The 18,362-nt window shown below is 40.5% G+C and overlaps 1 protein-coding gene across 1 annotated transcript in view; it reads right to left on the reverse strand.

Moving 5' to 3' along the window:
* wake (ankyrin repeat and fibronectin type III domain containing protein wide awake) overlaps nucleotides 1–18,362 on the reverse strand; it is a 727,887-nt gene that overhangs the window by 498,392 nt on the left and 211,133 nt on the right. Inside the window, exon 2 of the mRNA XM_083110519.1 lies at nucleotides 11,294–11,409. Within this exon, the coding sequence (XP_082966645.1) occupies nucleotides 11,294–11,409 (116 nt within the window). The remainder of the gene's footprint in view (nucleotides 1–11,293; nucleotides 11,410–18,362) is intronic.

The following is an 18,362-nucleotide window of genomic DNA, read 5'->3' on the forward strand; positions in this document are numbered from 1 at the left end:
ATGATAATGATGTTTGCATGAAGCGACAAGGGGAAACTCACAAAACTTCCTTAGTGCCATCGACATGAGTGCATGGAAACTTTCAGAATGGGACAAGCGACACGGGATGTTCACAGTGATGTGACTAGTGACACAGACTGTAAAATAGCATTCATTGCGTATGAGAGTCCAAACAACAAACGACACGTTCATATGCCGTATTCGCGTGCTACTTGTTACTTCGGTCTGAAAGCTCCTTAAAGGAAGGGTGCTCAGACCGAAGCGACGCGCCACAGGGAGAGTTTCCAACTATACTGCAGGAGTGCAGGAGGCCTTAGAAAGAGCGCGTGTCTTCAGTATATTAGCAAGCGTTTGCTGCTAATTATGTGAACAGCAGATCTAGGCAACACGATAAACCGCATGTTACAACAACAGATCTAGGGGACACGATAAGCCACACATGTCGCTCATACTGGGCCCTTTTCCCCAATAGCTTGAAAGATGTTGCCGTGGTTTGTTGTTCGCGCATGCGCGATGCAATGAGTGTCTTGCTTTAGGGATATTGCGCACCAAAGCGGCACGCGACACTTATCGCTTGACGATTTCACCAACCGAACGCTAGCCTGTGCTGCCCGTCATGCCGCTACGATGTGAAATGTTGCTCTTGATTGGCTCGTTTCCAAGTGACATGTGTCGCTTCGGTATGAAAGTTGCCTTGGACAGAAGGACCCGTGTCGCTTTGGTGTGAAATACCCGTATCGTTTGTCGCTTTGATCTAAAATCTGCTTAAGGAAACGGTGCAGTCAGAGCTTGTGTCCCTACGGTTCGAAAGGCTGCATTGATTACCAACGGCTCGCTTCCAAGCGACACTTGGTTTGTCGCCTCGGTATGAAATATCTCTCAGGATACTATTTATATTCTAATGACATAGAAAAATAAACTCTAGTACACAATCCAACACCTGACGTCCGGAATCACATTGCGATGTTTCTTCTTGTGTTACGCATGCTATTTATTTATTAATTTTATTTTACTTTCTTTCCAAATTAATGCAATTTCGTGACTGCAAATCACTCCATGTTTCCATCAATTTAACGTACCGCCTTTCAAGACAAACAAATGTAAACAATATATTCCAAAAACTAACTAAGCCGCATTACTTTCATAAGAAAATTAGCAGAGCTGTGCTGATCGCAGTGCCATCTATGTTGTCATCGTCTCGGGAACCAGTTTCTTGGGTTGTTTTCCACACTACCTTATTCAAGGCGCTGTAATCATGTTAAAGGTTGGGGCTGTAAAGGGCACTCAGTACATACGTTGCAGTTACAGGGCTGCACTACGTGGAAGTGAACTTGACTTGTGAGTGCCATCGACGTATTCTCCGAAATCTAATCTTTACATTGATGTCACGATACACGTCACGATTTTGTTTCATAACTGCTGTCACAATCCTTAAAGCTACCACTTCCGACAAAAATCCAATGCTATCGAATAGGACAGAACCACGTGACACTTTTGTTTGGACTCAATCTTGCTTAGTGACGTCACATTTATATGGTCCTTCGACGCACAGGGAGTAGGTATTTCAGATGGCGGTAGCGCCTTGTATGTTTTTAGGTTTTCATATTACGATGCTTGTTTAAGTCAAAATCCTAGCACTCATCATCAGAGTACGGAACCTAGGCAAGAGTAATGAAACGAGTCGTGCGCAGGAATCTTTTAATCTCTGCCCCAGATACCTTCACCTCGCACAATAGTGTTTTGCTTCAGACAGACGCGTTTCTATGGCAACGGCATTGCACCTAACGCATTCTCCATTTCTCCCATTGTTCCTTGAACTGCCTCGTGTCGCTTCCGCCAGACGGGGATCTTCCGAGAGATCGTGACATTTCGGAATACAGGAAATGAACGGCATTCCATGAGAAGGAACGGGATTCTCTAGGATAAATTTATTTTCCTTTCATGAACGGACTTGGTGCAGGAGAAAAACAACGTAAGTGCCATCCGTGACAAAGCAGCCTGGGCGCCAGCACTGGACATGATGCTTCTAAGCGGATGATGCCCCATTTTTCCGGAGATACACGCCATAAACAGCGGTATAAGAAGTAATAAGTCTTAGAGCTCGCGCAGTGATACCAACCGTAGGAATCTTTTGCAGTGTTGCCAACTTATATTACGTGCAAAGTATAACTGTGTTTTCTCGCCAAAAAACTTGACGTACAAGGAATGATCAGAAAAAAAGGTTACAAATCTTTTAAATGGCAGGGTACTGTCTTTAGTCTGGGAGTGAATGTGTGGGGTGAAAATGGGTACATGGCACTACTGCTCCACGTAATCACTATTCCTGTTCAGTTATCACAGTGTGAGATAAAGTTGTTCATGAGAGTCGAACAAAGGATTGCGTCAAGATTTCGGTACTATCTGGAGCCAGCGGTTTTGACATCTTCGTTACTCTGAAAGGAGTGTCAATGCATTAGAACACAGAAAAGATGTAAATTAATTAGTGCCAAATCTAGACTCTAGGGGTGATCCAAAATACCCAAAATGTAAGAATTTAGTAAGTCAAAACACCCCCTTCACCCCTAATTTAATGGCAATTGACCTAAAAACATCCCACATGAAATTGGGATCAGAGCAACATTTTTCGGCTGTGTCCCACTCGTTTCCATTTTTCCCCACAAGGAAAAAAACATGCTTAGAATGTAGACATCCACGCCGAACCTGCACTATGACCCTCAAAGGGTCTGATTACTTGAATATATTTTCAAACTTGAGCTCAATGGTATGCAGAAGGTCATGGAAGAGTCATAGAGTCACAGAATACATACTAATTGCAGAAACATTACATTACATTGTATATAACAATGTAACAATGTTCATTTTACGTTGCCTTTCCGCCACTTTTGACTAATCGCGAAGATGGGGATGATATGATGAAATTGAAGAAGGGACACTCACAAACACCCATTCCATGACCAGGATTCGAACCAGGGACACCTGGCATCGTAGCACGTGCGATAACTACTCAGCCACGGAGGCCGGCAAACATCGTAAGTACTTGTTAGGCAAGTACTTAACATTATACTCATTAAGATAGTATTCTGTGTAAAGGGTGAATCAAAAGTCCCTTAACACCCCCTATAAAATACAGAGTGAACCAAAAGTAGGTGGACAGTAGGTGGAATAGGGTTTCTGTTAGGGTTATACTATAGCAATGGTGTTCATTATAACTATTGGGTTGAAAGCTTATCGTCCACGGCTAATTCATGGCTTATTGGAGGATGACCCAGACAGGCGGATTCAATTTAGTGAGATCATGCTGAACGAAATTAGAGAAAATCCAATAATTTTGGATAAAATTATGTGCACCGATGATGCTTCTCTAAGATTATTCGGTCATATTAACAGATATAATTATGTTTACTGGTACAGTGAGAACATGCATTTAACATTAGAGCAACAACTAAACGAGTCTGGTGTCACTGTTTGGGGTGGTAATTCAAGTTCTGGTGTTTTAGAACCATTTTTATTATGAAACAGTCACGGGCGATAAATATCTCGAAATGCTAATGAATCAAGTTGTTCCACAGTTACAACAATTGCCTAATGCACATGACCTGTACTTCCAACAAGATGGGGCCCCTCCACATTATGCAAGAGCAGTCCGTGAGTATCTCCTGAGAAATGTCACTGTCCACCTACTTTTGGTTCACTCTGTATAAGGGACTTATGCTGGGTACAATTGGTCATGGTAGAAACAGGCTAGGCCCAGGGGGAACCTTAGTTGTGTGTGTGTGTCATCTGCATACTGCATACGTTTGAGCTCTAATTTTAAAAAAATAAAGTGTTAGATGGTTTGAGGGTCATAGCACAGGCTCCGTGGGGATGTCTACATTCCAGGCATATTATCCTTGCGGACAAAACGCGGTTCTTTGTTTTTGTTGTGTAATCCTCCATCACACAACAAAGGGATGGTTTTGTCGAACTATTCCTTGTGAATGGTTGCTATTGGTGATTAGTCACTTTATCACCGTCGTTATGAAAATCCAGCAATTTCATGCAGACCGCAGCCGAGAGAAATTTCCTCTCTTCCGAAATTCCCTGAGAGTAACTCGGAAGCGGGATGTTAATTAAACAAGCCGCTTAATGAAGCAACGGAGAAGGAAGATATTTAATTGCTGAGCGCTCCGCTAGGATCGCCTTATGCGCTCAACGGGGAAGCCATGGCGAGTGTAATCTTAAAGACGTTTACATTTCGAAGATAAACTCCTGAAATACTACAGAGTGCCTGGTTATTGTGCGATTGGGGATATTTGCGAATCATGGTTGGAAGAGTTAAAGGCAGGAATTACAGTGCTTTTCAGTACCAACGCCATATTGACCAGAAAGCCTGCAGTGTAAGCATGGGTCTCCATGGAAAAGTTTCTAGGACTTGGGAGGTTCAATATCGAAAAGTTGTCCCTTGCATGGGATATATTGCATGATGTTTGCGTGTCGTCATAAGAAATAATAAGAAGCGGTAGAGAATGAGGAGGAGGAAAAAAGGAGAGAAATAAAGAAGCGAAAAATGAAGAGGAAAGATAAAGGAAGAGAAATGAAAAAGCAATAAACAGAGCGAGCGAGAGAGAAAAAGAAAGAATGAAAAGAAATAAAAAGAGAATGAGAAATAAAGAAGCGAGAAACAGAAGAGTGAAAGAGAGAGAGAAAGGAATAAATCAGAATAATCAGAGCGAGAGAGAGAGAGAAAGAAGAAGGAAGAAAAATAAACAGAAAGAGAATGACAAATAAAGAAGCGAGAAACAGGAGGGTGAAAGAAAGAGAAAGGAAGAAAGCAGAATAATCAGAGCGAGAGAGAAAAAGAAAGAAAAGAAAGAAATGAAAAGAGAATGAGAAATAAAGAAGCGACAAACAGGAGAGTGAAAAGAGAGAAAGAAAGGAAGAAAGCAGAATAATCAGAGCGAGAGAGAAAAGAAAGAAAAAAGAAATGAAAAGAGAATGAGAAATAAAGGAAGCAGAATAATCAGAGCGAGAGAGAAAAGAAAGAAAAAAGAAATTAAAAGAGAATGAGAAATAAAGAAGCGTTAAACAGAAGAGACAGTGAAAGGAAGAAGATAAATTAAAAGCGAGAAATAGATAGAGTTAGGGAGGGAAAGGAAGGAAAGTAATATAGCGAGAAACAGAAGAAGGGAGATAAATAAATAAAGCAACAACTACGGAGAGAGAAAGGAAGATAAATCAAAAAAGAGAGAGAGAGAAGAGAAATAAGATGCGAGAAACACACAGAAAGACAAAGGAAGAAATAAATGGAGAGAAAACTACAGAACGAGAAAATAAAAGCATGATGGAAGGGAAAATTAAGCGAACCAAAAGAAGCGAGACGCATACAGAGAGTGAAAGAGAGTGTGTGTATGAAAGGGTAATAAAGAATATCGAAAAAAAAAAGTGAAAATAGGACTAAGGAGGCAAGGTAGAAAGCTAGGAACACTAGGAAGAGAGTAACAGAAAGAAGAAAACAGTTACAATAAGGGTTACTATACACCAATAAACCGTATTGCAAGGGAAACAAACTCACTTCATGATCAAGTAGATGTGTTCAGATATAAGCTTCCTGAGTTCAAAAAACACGTAGCAAAACCACCGGTAATAGGTAATTATTGTCTTCTACTGTCTGTTATTGTTTTTTTGTGTTCTTTTAACTTATTCTTACTTCAAAATGTGAATTATTTGTCTAAAATAGTGAACAGAGCGTGTTTAAGAACTATGTGAAGCACGGATGCATTAATTTTGGACTGATAATATTGTATCCAAAATATACTCTAACATTCTTCAATATTCATATCCATATAGTACATATTCCATAGTGAACCATCATTATTTGAATCCTCCTGTCAGAAAAATAATGATCATTTATTCTTATACTTGTGTGGTAAATTTCTATTTCTTTCTTCTTTTTCTTTGTACATACCAATAATTCTTTTGCTTTACTTTTATATAATGTGATCTTTTCGATTAAGCATATTCTAGATTTGCATTCAAATATTGATAATGTTATCAACCACAAATTTACTTGTATGTGTCTGACATGTATACTTGTAGCTGTAACTTTTAAATGTAATTAACGGAGACCTGTTGGTCCCCCAAACTTAAATAAATAAATAAAAATAAATGAATAAATATGAGGATCAATATTATTTTCTGGGAAGGACACAGAACATGCTGTAATCATATGGCAGCCACTAAATTGTTCTCTTTACACCAACTATTACTTGTTGCCATTTTGTGTGAAGTAAAAGCAGTTCAAAATCACTTGTATTAATAATGATTACAACACAGTGAAATAAGCTTTTAAGCTTGAGAATTCACTTCTTCAGGTTCAACTGTCGCAAACATGCAACATTTGACCTTATATAATTTTTCCCTTTTGTCTCCACCAATTTTGTTTTCTTTTTTTGTAAAAAGCTGGTTCAGAGGGTATATGCCCAACAATTGCCCTTTTTGGCAGCGCCAATTCTGCCAAGGATTACAATCATGAAAATAAACAGGCTGAATTAAGTTAATCGGTTAAATCACGTGATATTATTTTCTTCTGCTCTTCCCGTCCCTTTTCTTTACTGTAGCATTACTGAGACAGTAGCATGCTACACTATGCGACATGCCACGTGAATATAGGCAGCATGTAGTACTAGGTTGTATCAAAAAGTAAGGTGAATTTGTCTGTAAAACCCAGAGTTTTTTGTGTAGCTAATTAAATTTTTTGTATGTGTCAGATACCAAGGCGATGCAAGTCTGACGGCAATTACAGTCTTCTACGTCAACCCGTCTGGTACCTAGAGCAATTCAAAGATGGCGCAACGACTTGAACATTACTCCAAGGAGGAGGTGCGCAGTGTTATTCGTTTTTTTATGGGACAAGGGAAAGAAACCATCTGAAATTCATCGAGAATTGTTGGAGGTCTATGGAGAGAGTGTTATGTCGCAGAAACAAGTGTATGTGTGGTGTAACTCATTTGCAAGTGGTACGAGTAGTGTGACAGATGATGACAGAAGTGGCAGACCAGCAACTTCCACCACCGACAGCAATGTGTGAGACGTGGATGCGATGATTCGTGAAGACAGAAGAGTCAGGTTGCATGACATTGCTGACGCATTGAACATCTCATATGGTTCAGTGAGGAGATACCGTCCATGACCAACTTGGCTTCAGGAAAGTGTGTGCGCGCTGGATGCCCAAAAATCTGAGTGAGGACCAAAAACACCACCGAATGGGCATTTCCCTGACCCACCTCACACGATATGCCCACGAAGGCAGTGGTTCGTTCCTATATCGAATTTTAGTGTGATACCTTGTGTCAAACATCCTATAATTTCATATTTTTTTCAATGCACGTTTTTCAATAAATCGAAAATTCACCTTACTTTTTGATACATCTAGTACATGATTACCTAATACGGGAGAACGAGCCATAGTAAATTAACAAATCAAAATTAATCGATCAGTATCCTGGAGTGCACGCAACCCAAATCCACACAATTGCATAAATGTTTGCATAACTCAGGCATGATTCCAGCAGCGGTTAGCTGCTAGAGCACAGACACTGTTCTGACCTTGCCCTACTTCCTTGGCTGGATTGACGGACAGGAAGATCCAGCAAGAATTAGAATCCGTGCTAATTATGCCAGGGATTTCACAATGCAGGGGGCGGGTGAAAATATGTAACGGAAAAGCTGTTCAGTTTGTTCCTGACACTTTGGCACGAAGTTCGTGCCGAAAAGGAAAGAGAAATACGGCGAGATAAGACAAAACGGCAGAAGAACAAAGATTAAAGGTAGGAAATTCTTCATAACTTGCAGAGGCAGATGTCTTGAACAAGATGCCTCGGGCGACGTCGCTGGAAGATCTCACGCAAGATTTTCATACGTATCGAGTTTTGTTTCTTGTTCTCAACTATTTCCTTTACCTTTGGAAAACTAAGTTTTCTCTAATTGAACATACTCTTCAATCATTAAGTAAGACAGGCCGACGGAGATATCACAGGCCGTTCAGAAAACAATATGCACGTCCCCATAATATACCAAAGTAAATTGCAGAGAATGTAGATGATTCATCGAGTTTCAGTTAATTCGTACGCCATTCCCTTCAAAATAATCCTAACACTTCCTCCCTCTCAAACATTGAAAGTAATATATACAGGGTGATTCACAAGTCCAGCACCGTAATTCAACTCTCTTAGGAGAGCAGTTAACGAAAAATACATTGTTGGACATATGTGGTTTTTAATATAATATGCTTGAATTTCCAACGTTGAGGCTGTGCACAGGTAAGAGCCTCGTACATTTTTAATTTTTTAACTATATACATTAAATCAGGGGTTCCCTAACTGTTTCGTTTCACGGTGCCCTTAGTGTTTAAAGATTTTATCCGCAGCTCCCAAGTCAGAATGTAGGCCTATCTAACACTTGCAATGCTCAGTTAGTGTGGTTAGGTAGCTTGCCTTTAGTTAAAAAATAATCACATACGTATATTAACATTCAGAAACATTTTATTTGTGAAAAGTACTAAATAAGCATATGATTGATGCGACGGTCCGATTCTAAAACCATGCGTAGACTATGACGTAAGTCTCATTTTAGTGAACATATTGGAAAATTTCTCGGTGACCCTGTAACCCAGCCACGGCGCCCAGTTTGGGAACCACTGCATTAAATAATAGTGTACGATGGTAATTAGGACAACATCCGATGAATGACCATCGAAATTAACACCGCCAAAAGAACACTAGATGGAACCCTGTTGACTTGTTTATTGGACTTCACATCAGTGTTGCCACAATTTCCCTTTCCAAGGGGCAAAATTTCCCTTTTGGACCAATTTTTCCCTTCACTTAAGCAAATTGAATAATGGAGGACTAAAAGTGGTAAACGTTGTAAGTGCCAAAAGCGAAAGTGTTGGGAAATCGCACCGTTCCGCAAATCAGCCCGTAAGAACGTGCACACTAGTGACCTCTTTACACGCCCTTCGAACCACTTAGAGGGCTACCACCCACATTTCACGTTTACCACATTATAAAGCATGGCACATTTCACAGTTTAACGTGGAAAACGGTGTTTGAATTATTGTGGCACTTACAGCGTTTACCAATAAATAAATAATAATAATTAGTAGTAGTAGTAGCAGCAGCAGCATTATTAGTGCTGGTGGTGTAAGCAGCAGTAGTACGTAGTTAAGTATTCCGTTGAATTCGTTATTCATTTGAATAAAAATATTTTTTTAAAGATTCACATTTCAATTTCATCACTTCCTGACCAGATGTCTCACGTTTCAATACTGGTCAGGAATCCATTTAATCGTTCATCCTCATCGTTACTATTTATCCAAAGATGCATAAAAGCAACGGACAATAAACTTAAAGGAGCAGAAACAAGTAGGAATAGCAAAATAAATAACATAAAAATGTGGATATGAAATTCGAAATTAACATTAACTGTAAAAATGTAGTCAGATGACCTTAAAATTTCCCTGCAATTGTGGTATTTTCATCGAAATTCCCTTTTTCCTTTTGGCTAAAATTTCCCTGCAAAAGGAAAATTTCCCTTCATGTGGCAACACGGCTTCACATGCATGATCGCTGGAGACACATACCTGTAGTGGTGTGGTATACTACTTAGGGCTCCTGCACACACATACCTACACGTCTTGACTCAATTCAATTCATCTCTCACTTGTCTGGCTACCCCAAAACTGTGTTTTCCTCTCGCCGACCTCACTATATATTCCGTAGAGGCCGATCTCCTTGGAGGAGTGGTTGGCACATTGCGCTACGACGCCAGGGGTCCCGGGTTCGAATCCCAGTCTTGGCATGGGCGTTCTTTCTGAGTGTCCCTTCATCAACTTCATCATAATGTCACTCATCCTCATCTTCGCGTTTAGCCAAGAGTGGCAGAAGAGCGAAGTAAGAAAAAAAACTAAATCAAATCAAATTCCTTACAAATATCCAGTCGGCGTAAGTTGGGGGACAGACACCTCTTGTAACTGCTGTACTGTCCCTAGGCCTCCAAAATCCGGATAGTAAAGTTTCCGGAAGTTCTAACGATCCCTAGGTTAAATATCTTGTATAGGTTGTCCCAAAATGATGGGGCACATTTCATTTTAAATTTACAACACCTTAATCCCTCACCTATCTTTAAAATGTATTGTATTTCATTGTCTGACTTTGGGAGTTAATGTTGGTCTCCTTTTCAAGTCATTGATCTTTCATGATATCGCCGTGGACGCCAATAGATATTCTATAGATTGTGGAAGTATTCCTCACTCCTTCGTCACAGCACAAATGCGTTTCCGTCAGCATTTCCAGGAGAGCACGTCAGCGGAAATGTTCGGAAACCCCACAGACCTCTGTAACTCAGAGAGAGCATTTGGAAGGAGATAGAAATTATTTTAGACGATGTGCTACTCCACGCCATAGTGAGGATGACATAGAGACAATGTTCTCGCCGAGATGGGGATCATCTAAGGGATGTGATATTCAAAAATAGAACAGAGATAATAACTCCTGTACCTTGGTTGTTTATTACACATAATCCTCAATGAATGTGCTACTTCCGATCCTAGGAAATTGCGATTAAAATGTGTCGCACCATTATGGGACACCCTATGTAAGTTGTAATGCACTGAGAAATTCATCTTCGTCTTCTACATCCCCCTTTCTCGCCTTTATATAGGGGCTGCTGATAAGGAATGAGCCCCCTCCTCCCACAAATAAAATTCTGGCTACGGGCCTGGTTCCAGGTGACTAATTCCCGCATAATCCTGGACAAAATGTACTGATATATTTGTGAATTTCACCCAGGTAAAGGTGACAATCATAACACCGTTCTCCGTCTTTGATCGGTTACAGTGGCAAAGCGGATAGGATATTGGAAACCGCTATTGGTCCAACTGGAGCTAAGCTCCTCCCACACGATTTCTGAAATACTGCATGTCTCTTCTCGAATTCGGGAAATTCAGTTCAAAGCACGGAAAAAAAAACGCTACTCCGGTATTTCATACTCCTTTGTTTTCGTGACCGATTCGCTCACGGATACAGAAAAAAACACAAGAAAAACGAGCTGCGTTCGATAGATTAAAATTCCTAGTGCAGGGTCGGTCGATCCAGTACCTGGGAAACGAAGGGGGATAAATCATCGGAAGCCACCGGAAACATAAAGAAACGGGGGGGATGCAAAAAAGAGGAGGTGGGGGCGGGATATGAGGCATTTCGGGCTTAAATCATAGATGGAAAATGGTCCGGTTGAGGAACAAAACAGCGGAACTTACCTTTGGCGTACTTGGCGTCTATCTGCGCCTGGAGGATGCTGATTCCAGGCACCACAATTGCTGGAAGTGTCCTGGAGCGCAGTAGAGGAGGCTTTGGTCTCACCTCGGGTTGAGCACTGGAAATAGAGAGATATGTAGTGTTATTAATGCAATAGTAAAAATGCCAATATGAGAACCACTCCAACGAATATTAGAAATGCCTCTTCACGAATACTTAAGTACAAAATTTGAAATTATAATCATAACGATGCCATATGGATTTGAACTTGGGGTGTGCGGGATGAAATGTCTTTGGTCCAGAGGGGAGGTAACGAGGAATGTTCACTATTTCCAGACACTGGGAGCAAAGCACGAATTCTACACGATATTCCATTAGATTTTATTTTTCATTTTTTGCAAAATTATACAAAATTTTAAACGGGTGAGTTACAGTAAGTAATTTAAAAAATAACTGATTTGCAGTTACAATTACTATTTTTTAAAATACCTTAATTACGGTTCCAGTTACTGATTTCAAAAAGTAACTGAGTCAGAGTTACAGTTACAGTTACTGATTTCAAAAAGTAACTGAGTCACAGTTACTGATTTCAAAAAGTAACAGTTACAGTTACTGATTTCAAAAGGTAACTGAGTTACAGTTACAGTTACTGATTTAAAAACGTAACCGAGTTACAGTTACTGATTTAAAAAAGTAACTGAGTTACAATTAGTAATTTTAAAAAGAAACAGTTACAATTTGAAAATTAACAGAGTTACAATCATTAATTTCCAAAGTTAGTAAATTACAGTTTATCATTATCTGAAAAAATAAGTTTCTTCAAAACACTGCCAAACAAGTAGAGAGATTTAAAATTATCTAAATAGAACATTTGAGAGTTAAGAAAGAAAGATTGATTGACTGAGTTGATGTTTTAAGTCCACTTTATGCACAGTAAGGCTAATTGGGACTGGACCCATAGTTTAAAGTGGGGTCCGAACTAGGGATGGCCAAACGGATCCGGATCCGGATCCAAAAGTTACGGATCTGGATCCGGATCCGAAAATTCCGGATCCGGATCCGGGTCTGAAAGTTTCGGATCTGGATCCGGATCCGAAAGTTCCGGATCTGGATCCGGATCCGAGAGTTCCGGATCCGCGGATCCGGATCCCAGGGTTCCGGATCCAAAAATTTCGGATCCGGGTCCGAAAGTTTCGTATCTCAATCCCATTATAATATTACCACACCTTAGTCCTACAAGAATTTTTTTCAAGTGTTGTTCCTAAAATACTTTGCTACGCATCGGCTAACACACTCGTGCACAAATGTCCGAAGTGATTTTGTAAATGCCATTGAAACGAATATGTATTCATTCGAATGTATTGGAAATGAAAACACACATAAATGTGAGACATTCCATTCCACGATGAAACCTTTAACACATATAACAAGATAGAAATGTTATACAAAAATTATACAATTGTTCTACAGTTACAGTTTTACAAATTAAAATAAAACATTATAATATATGCAGTGTTAAATAATTACAAAGTGTAAGACTAACAAGGGAGGTTATCTAAGTGTCCCCCTCCGATTTCCATGAAACGTGGCAGTATAGTGGGGCCCAAAAGGAAGAATTAGGTGTTTTTTTGTTTCAGCTAAAAAACGGATTTAGGGGGCAAAATCCCCTCAAATGTCAAGATGATGACAAATTGAAGTGAGGATCTGATCCCTGTTTCTTTCCGATTTCCATGAAACTTGGCAGGTGTATAGTGGGGCCCAATGGAAGAAATACGTGTTTTTTTGTTTCATATAAAAAACGGTTTTAGGGGGCAAAACCCCCTCAAATGTCAAGATGAGGACAAATTGAAGGAAGGATCTGACCCCTGTGTCTTTCCGATTTCCATGAAACTTGGCAGGTGTATAGTGGGGCCCAATGGAAGAAATACGTGTTTTTTTTGTTTCAGATAAAAAACTGTTTTAGGGGGCAAAACCCCCTCAAATGTCAAGATGAGGACAAATTGAAGGGAGGATCTGACCCTGTGTTCCCCTCCGATTTCCATGATACTTGGCAGGTGTGTGTATAAACGGGCCCAAATGAAGAAATACGTGTTTTTTTTGTTTCAGCTAAAAAACGGTTTTAAGGGGCAAAACCCCCTCAAATGTCAAGATGAGGACAAATTGAAGTGAGGATCTGACCCCTGTGTCCCTCCCATTTCCATAAAACTTGGCAGGTGTATAGAGGCCCAATGGAAGAAATAAGTGTTTTTTTTGTTTCAGCTAAAAAACGGTTTTAGGGGGCAAAACCCCCTCAAATGTCAAGATGAGGACAAATTGAAGTGAGGATCGGACCCCTGTGTCCCCCTCCGATTTCCATGATACTTGGTAGGTGTGTGTATAAACGGGCCCAAATGAAGAAATACGTGTTTTCTTTGTTTCGGCTAAAAAACTATTTTAGGGGGCAACCCCCCTCAAATGTCAATATGAGGACAAATTTAAGTGGGCATTTGATTTATGTGTCCCCTCCGATTTCCATTAAATTTGGCAGGTGTATAGTGGGGCCCAAAGGAAGAAATACATGTTTTTTTTTTGTTTCAGCTAAAAAAACGGTTTTACAGGGCGAAACCCACTGAATTGTCAAGATGAGGACAAATTGAAGTGGGGATCTGACCCCTGTGTCCCCCTCAGATTTCCATTAAACTTGGCAGGTGTGTGTATAAACGGGCCCAAATGAAGAAATACGTGTTTTTTTGTTTCGGCAAAAAATTTGTTCTAGGGGGCAACCTCCTCTCAAATGTCAAGATGAGGACAAATTGAAGTGGGGATCTGACCCCTGTGTTCCCCTCCGATTTCCATGAAACGTGGCAGGTGTATAGAGGGGCCCGAAGGAAGAATTACGTGTTTTTTTGTTTGAGCTAAAAACTGTTTCAGGGGGCAAAATCCCCTCAAATGTCAAGATGAGGACAAATTGAAGTAAGGATCTGACCCCTGTGTCCTCCTCCGATTTTCATGAAACTTGGCAGGTGTATAGAGGGGCCCAAAGGAAGAAATACGTGTTTTTTTTGTTTCGGCTAAAAGACTGTTTTAGGGGGCAAAATCCGCCTCAAATGTCAAGATTAGGACAAATTGCCGTGGGAATCATCTGACCCCTGTGTCCCCCTCCGATTCCCATGAAATTGGACAGGTGTATAGAGAGGCCCTATGCCCCCTGTTTCTTCCTATGCCATATTTACGTGGTTTCGGGGTCAGATCCCCACTTCAATTTCTCCTCATCTTGACATTTGAGGGGGGGGGCTCTATACACTCTATTCATGGAAATCGGAGGGGGAGACTTAGACCTCCCTAGTAAGTGTATTAATTAATTACAAATCGCGCACGCGCGCACACACACTATATATATATGTGTGTGTGTGTGTGTGTGTGTGTGTATGTATATTATATATATATATGTATATTAGCAGGTAACAATATGTTATAAGCACATTCTTACTTTCCAAAGAAGCGCATGTGGGATGGCAAAACGGATCCGGATCCGAAAATTCCGGATCCGGATCCGAAAGTACCTGATCCGGATCTGAAAGTACCGGATCCGAAAGTTTTGGATCCGGATCCGAAAATTCTGGATCCGGATCCGAAAGTTCTCGATCCGGATCCGAATCTGAAAATTCCGGATCCGCAGATCCGGATCCGAAAAATTTTAGGATCCGGATCCTAAGGATCCGGAACCAACCGGATCCGGATTTCGGATCCGCCAGGATCCGGATCTGGCCATCCCTAGTCCGAACCACTATGCCTCCACCAGGTATCGAACCCGAGACCCCTTGATTACAAGGCGACGACGCTACCACTGCGCCATCGGGAAGGCCCAAGAAAGAAAAAGAGAGAGACAGAGAGAGATCCTTTCGTTATCGGTGTTCGCTCATTCGTAATAATGACGTCTCCTCTACATATCGGAAATTGCTATCATACCAGTTCCTGTCGGATTTCTATCTTTAGGAAAAAAATGGTAAACTTGAAGGAAATTATTTTCCAAGGAAGGAACCCTGCATTCAATTAAAATCTCAAGGAGTGATTGGATAGAAAGAGCCTTTGTCATCATCCATCTGAAATTGGAAGTTTCTCACTTCAGAGATAATCGTGATCTGATAAACTCATCGCATGCAGAAAGATTTGAAGAAGTCAGAAAATAGGATCTCATTAATTGACCTGAACAAATTAGCAGGGCCAAGGCAAGAACGAGGAAATTAATAATGAGTGAGGCACCAAAATGTACAAATCAATACAAGAGAAGAATATCTTTTAGATTTACGACTGGGAAACATCTCCACTCTGCCATTTCATGCGACTAAAACTTTCCTTTCCTGTTGATCCCTTCAGAAGCATAAGTAGTAGGTGTGTACCTTTATATTTTCTTATAATCGTGGAAAATAAGATAAAATTCTTTATGCAAAGGTACAGTGGGAAGCACAAGTATTGTTGGGTAAATTCTCCAGGAGTATTGTCGTTGTCTTTTCTCTTGCATCCAACGTGTTCTCAAGAAATAGATTTTTGCGTACGCTGCTGTAGGTTGTGTGCCGGTTTATGTTTTCCCATTCCTTTGGTGAAACAAAGAGAATAGACGTAAGGATGGACAGTTTGCTTGTAATACATTCTGCAGCATGATCGGCTAACTATTATCTCTTTTATCTATTCCTTATTTACATCGCCATATAAATAAAGGCCAGGACTCTAATGCAGAACCTCAGGTGGCCAGATCATAGATTGACGACTGAACGCTCTTTCCTGTCTCAACTTTGCGAAATAACTTCTCGATCTTCGGGGTCATGAACAGTTGAGAAATTTCGAATGATCTTGTATTGAAAGTGGCTAAGAATGGTACAGTCACCAGCAATAATATATCCTGAAAAACTCGCTTCCCTGGTATGTGTGTTGCATAACTCTACAATGATAAGTGGATTTTAATAGCAAATTTTCAATGGCAACTTGTACCACCGCCGTAACGTTAGGCAACACACGACGCCTTTCAGGGAAGATAGCATTTCAGGATATAGGCGTTCCTTTTTAATTGTCGGTGCCTGTTGTATCGTGCATTCAATGCACATTACAATTATGGCTGTTGGTTAAACAGGAAGTAACAGCCGGTCAAGGGAGATCAGCAGGGTTTATAAAGGTCTATGAATTTTAAAGAAATTCAATTCCGGTCCAGGAGAGAAAATGAGCAAGCGTAAATGGGTTGTGGACCGTAAATAACCTTTTTATCTGTAAAGTATTTGAATTCGGTCCAGGAACATTTTCTCAAGATCAATTCAAACACGGTCCAGGAATGAACTTAAATTCGGTCCAGGAATATTTTTCCCCGCATCAATTTAAATACTGCTCGGGAACCTTTTTTCAGGAAGAATTAAAATACGGTACAGGAACCTTTTATCAATGAAACAATACGCAACTTGGACCGAATTTAAATTATACGAGAAAAAGGTTCCGGTCCTTTCCTGGACCTTTAACAACCCTGGAAATTACTCCTGCCAGTTACCCAGCACATGGAGTTATTAGAAACTTTCCTCCACGTGTGATGATTGAAACTCGGAAATTCGAGGTGGCTTAGCAGGATATCACCAAAGGATGGCTAAAGTTCTAGAAAATGCTATGAACTAGAATGAACAAGTAGCAATCATATGATATCACCGCACTTAGACGTGACAAACATCCTGTACATATGAACCTAGAAGGCTACACATGTAGTACGCATGTGCCTACCAAGGTCCTCCTAGAATTAGGACTGCTTGCGAAGATAAGCAAATGGAGAGAGAGCTTCTGATTGAGAGGCTGAGTAATTAGGCAACGTTAAACATAATATACAAATACTGACGATTTCAGGGGTAGGCTTGTGTATGTGCCCAGAAACGCTGTCCGTGCTCTTGCCATGGCTGAACTCCCAAGGTAAGGTTACAGATGAAGTCAAGTGTTTGTAAACTTAGATGTCGCTATTGATTGGTTGATTGATTTGGTTATAACACCATTAATCCTTGTTTCCATGATATGAAAAACTCAATATGCTGACCTAGGCAGAAATTTATTTTATTATAAAACATAAACTAAACGTAACGTTTCAACCTTCTAGCAAGGTCTTCTTCAGACTCTGCACCAAGTACAAATGTAACAAGGTACAATCCCCTCCAGACTATTAGGAAGTCGTTCTGGAACATTCTAGCAGGTGGCTTTCCCTTGTCAACTGTACTTTCACCTAAAAGGCTAAACATATTTTCTTCCATCTAGAATGTGGTTGGACTCTTTATCTCACGCTCTTTTTCCTTCATTCTTCTTCCTTCTTCTCTCCTCTTTCTCTCTTGTCCTTTCCACTCTTTCTAATACCTTCTTCCATTCTTTGTTTATCTTCAGTCCCCCATTCCAGTTCATTGTGTCTTCTTCACCTTTCTTCTCTATTTCCTTGGACTCCTTCCATTTTCTCACTAGCATTCTCTTCTCCCTTCCTATCTGCTTAGTCTCATCCCACTCTATGTCATGTCCTGTTTCTCTCGTGTGTTTAAATATCGCATTTCTCTCTCTCTTAAGTCGTACATCATCCCTATGTTGTTTAAACCTGTCTTTCAGCCTCTTTTTCGTTTCTCCTATGTACACACTCTGACATTCTTTACATTTCACTTCGTAGATAATCCCTTCCTCTTCCTCTTCTCTGTTTCCCTTTTTCTTCTTTGCATTCTTCGCTATTCTTAAGATGCTTCTCCCTCCCTTCCTGTAAGTTTGAAGTCCACTTTATGCACAGTAAGGCTAATCGGGACTGGACCTACAGTTTAAAGTGGGATCATAACCACCATGTGCCTCCACCGGGTATCGAACCCAGGATCCCTTGATTACAAGGCGACGATGCTACCACTGCTCTATCGGGAAGGCCCAAGATGTCGCTATTGAGATACAACCTAGGTTAACAGATCGGGTTATCTCGTAGGTAAAGATTAGGTAGTAACATTTATACAGGGTGTTTCCGGGTTGACGATACAAACTTTCAGGGATGATGGAGAAGGGCACATGTATCAATTTGAGATAAGGAACCCTGGTCCGGAAACGACTTAG

This window comes from Lepisma saccharinum, chromosome 24, assembly GCF_977018435.1.
Source record: "Lepisma saccharinum chromosome 24, izLepSacc3.1, whole genome shotgun sequence".
In the NCBI taxonomy this organism is placed as follows: domain Eukaryota; kingdom Metazoa; phylum Arthropoda; class Insecta; order Zygentoma; family Lepismatidae; genus Lepisma; species Lepisma saccharinum.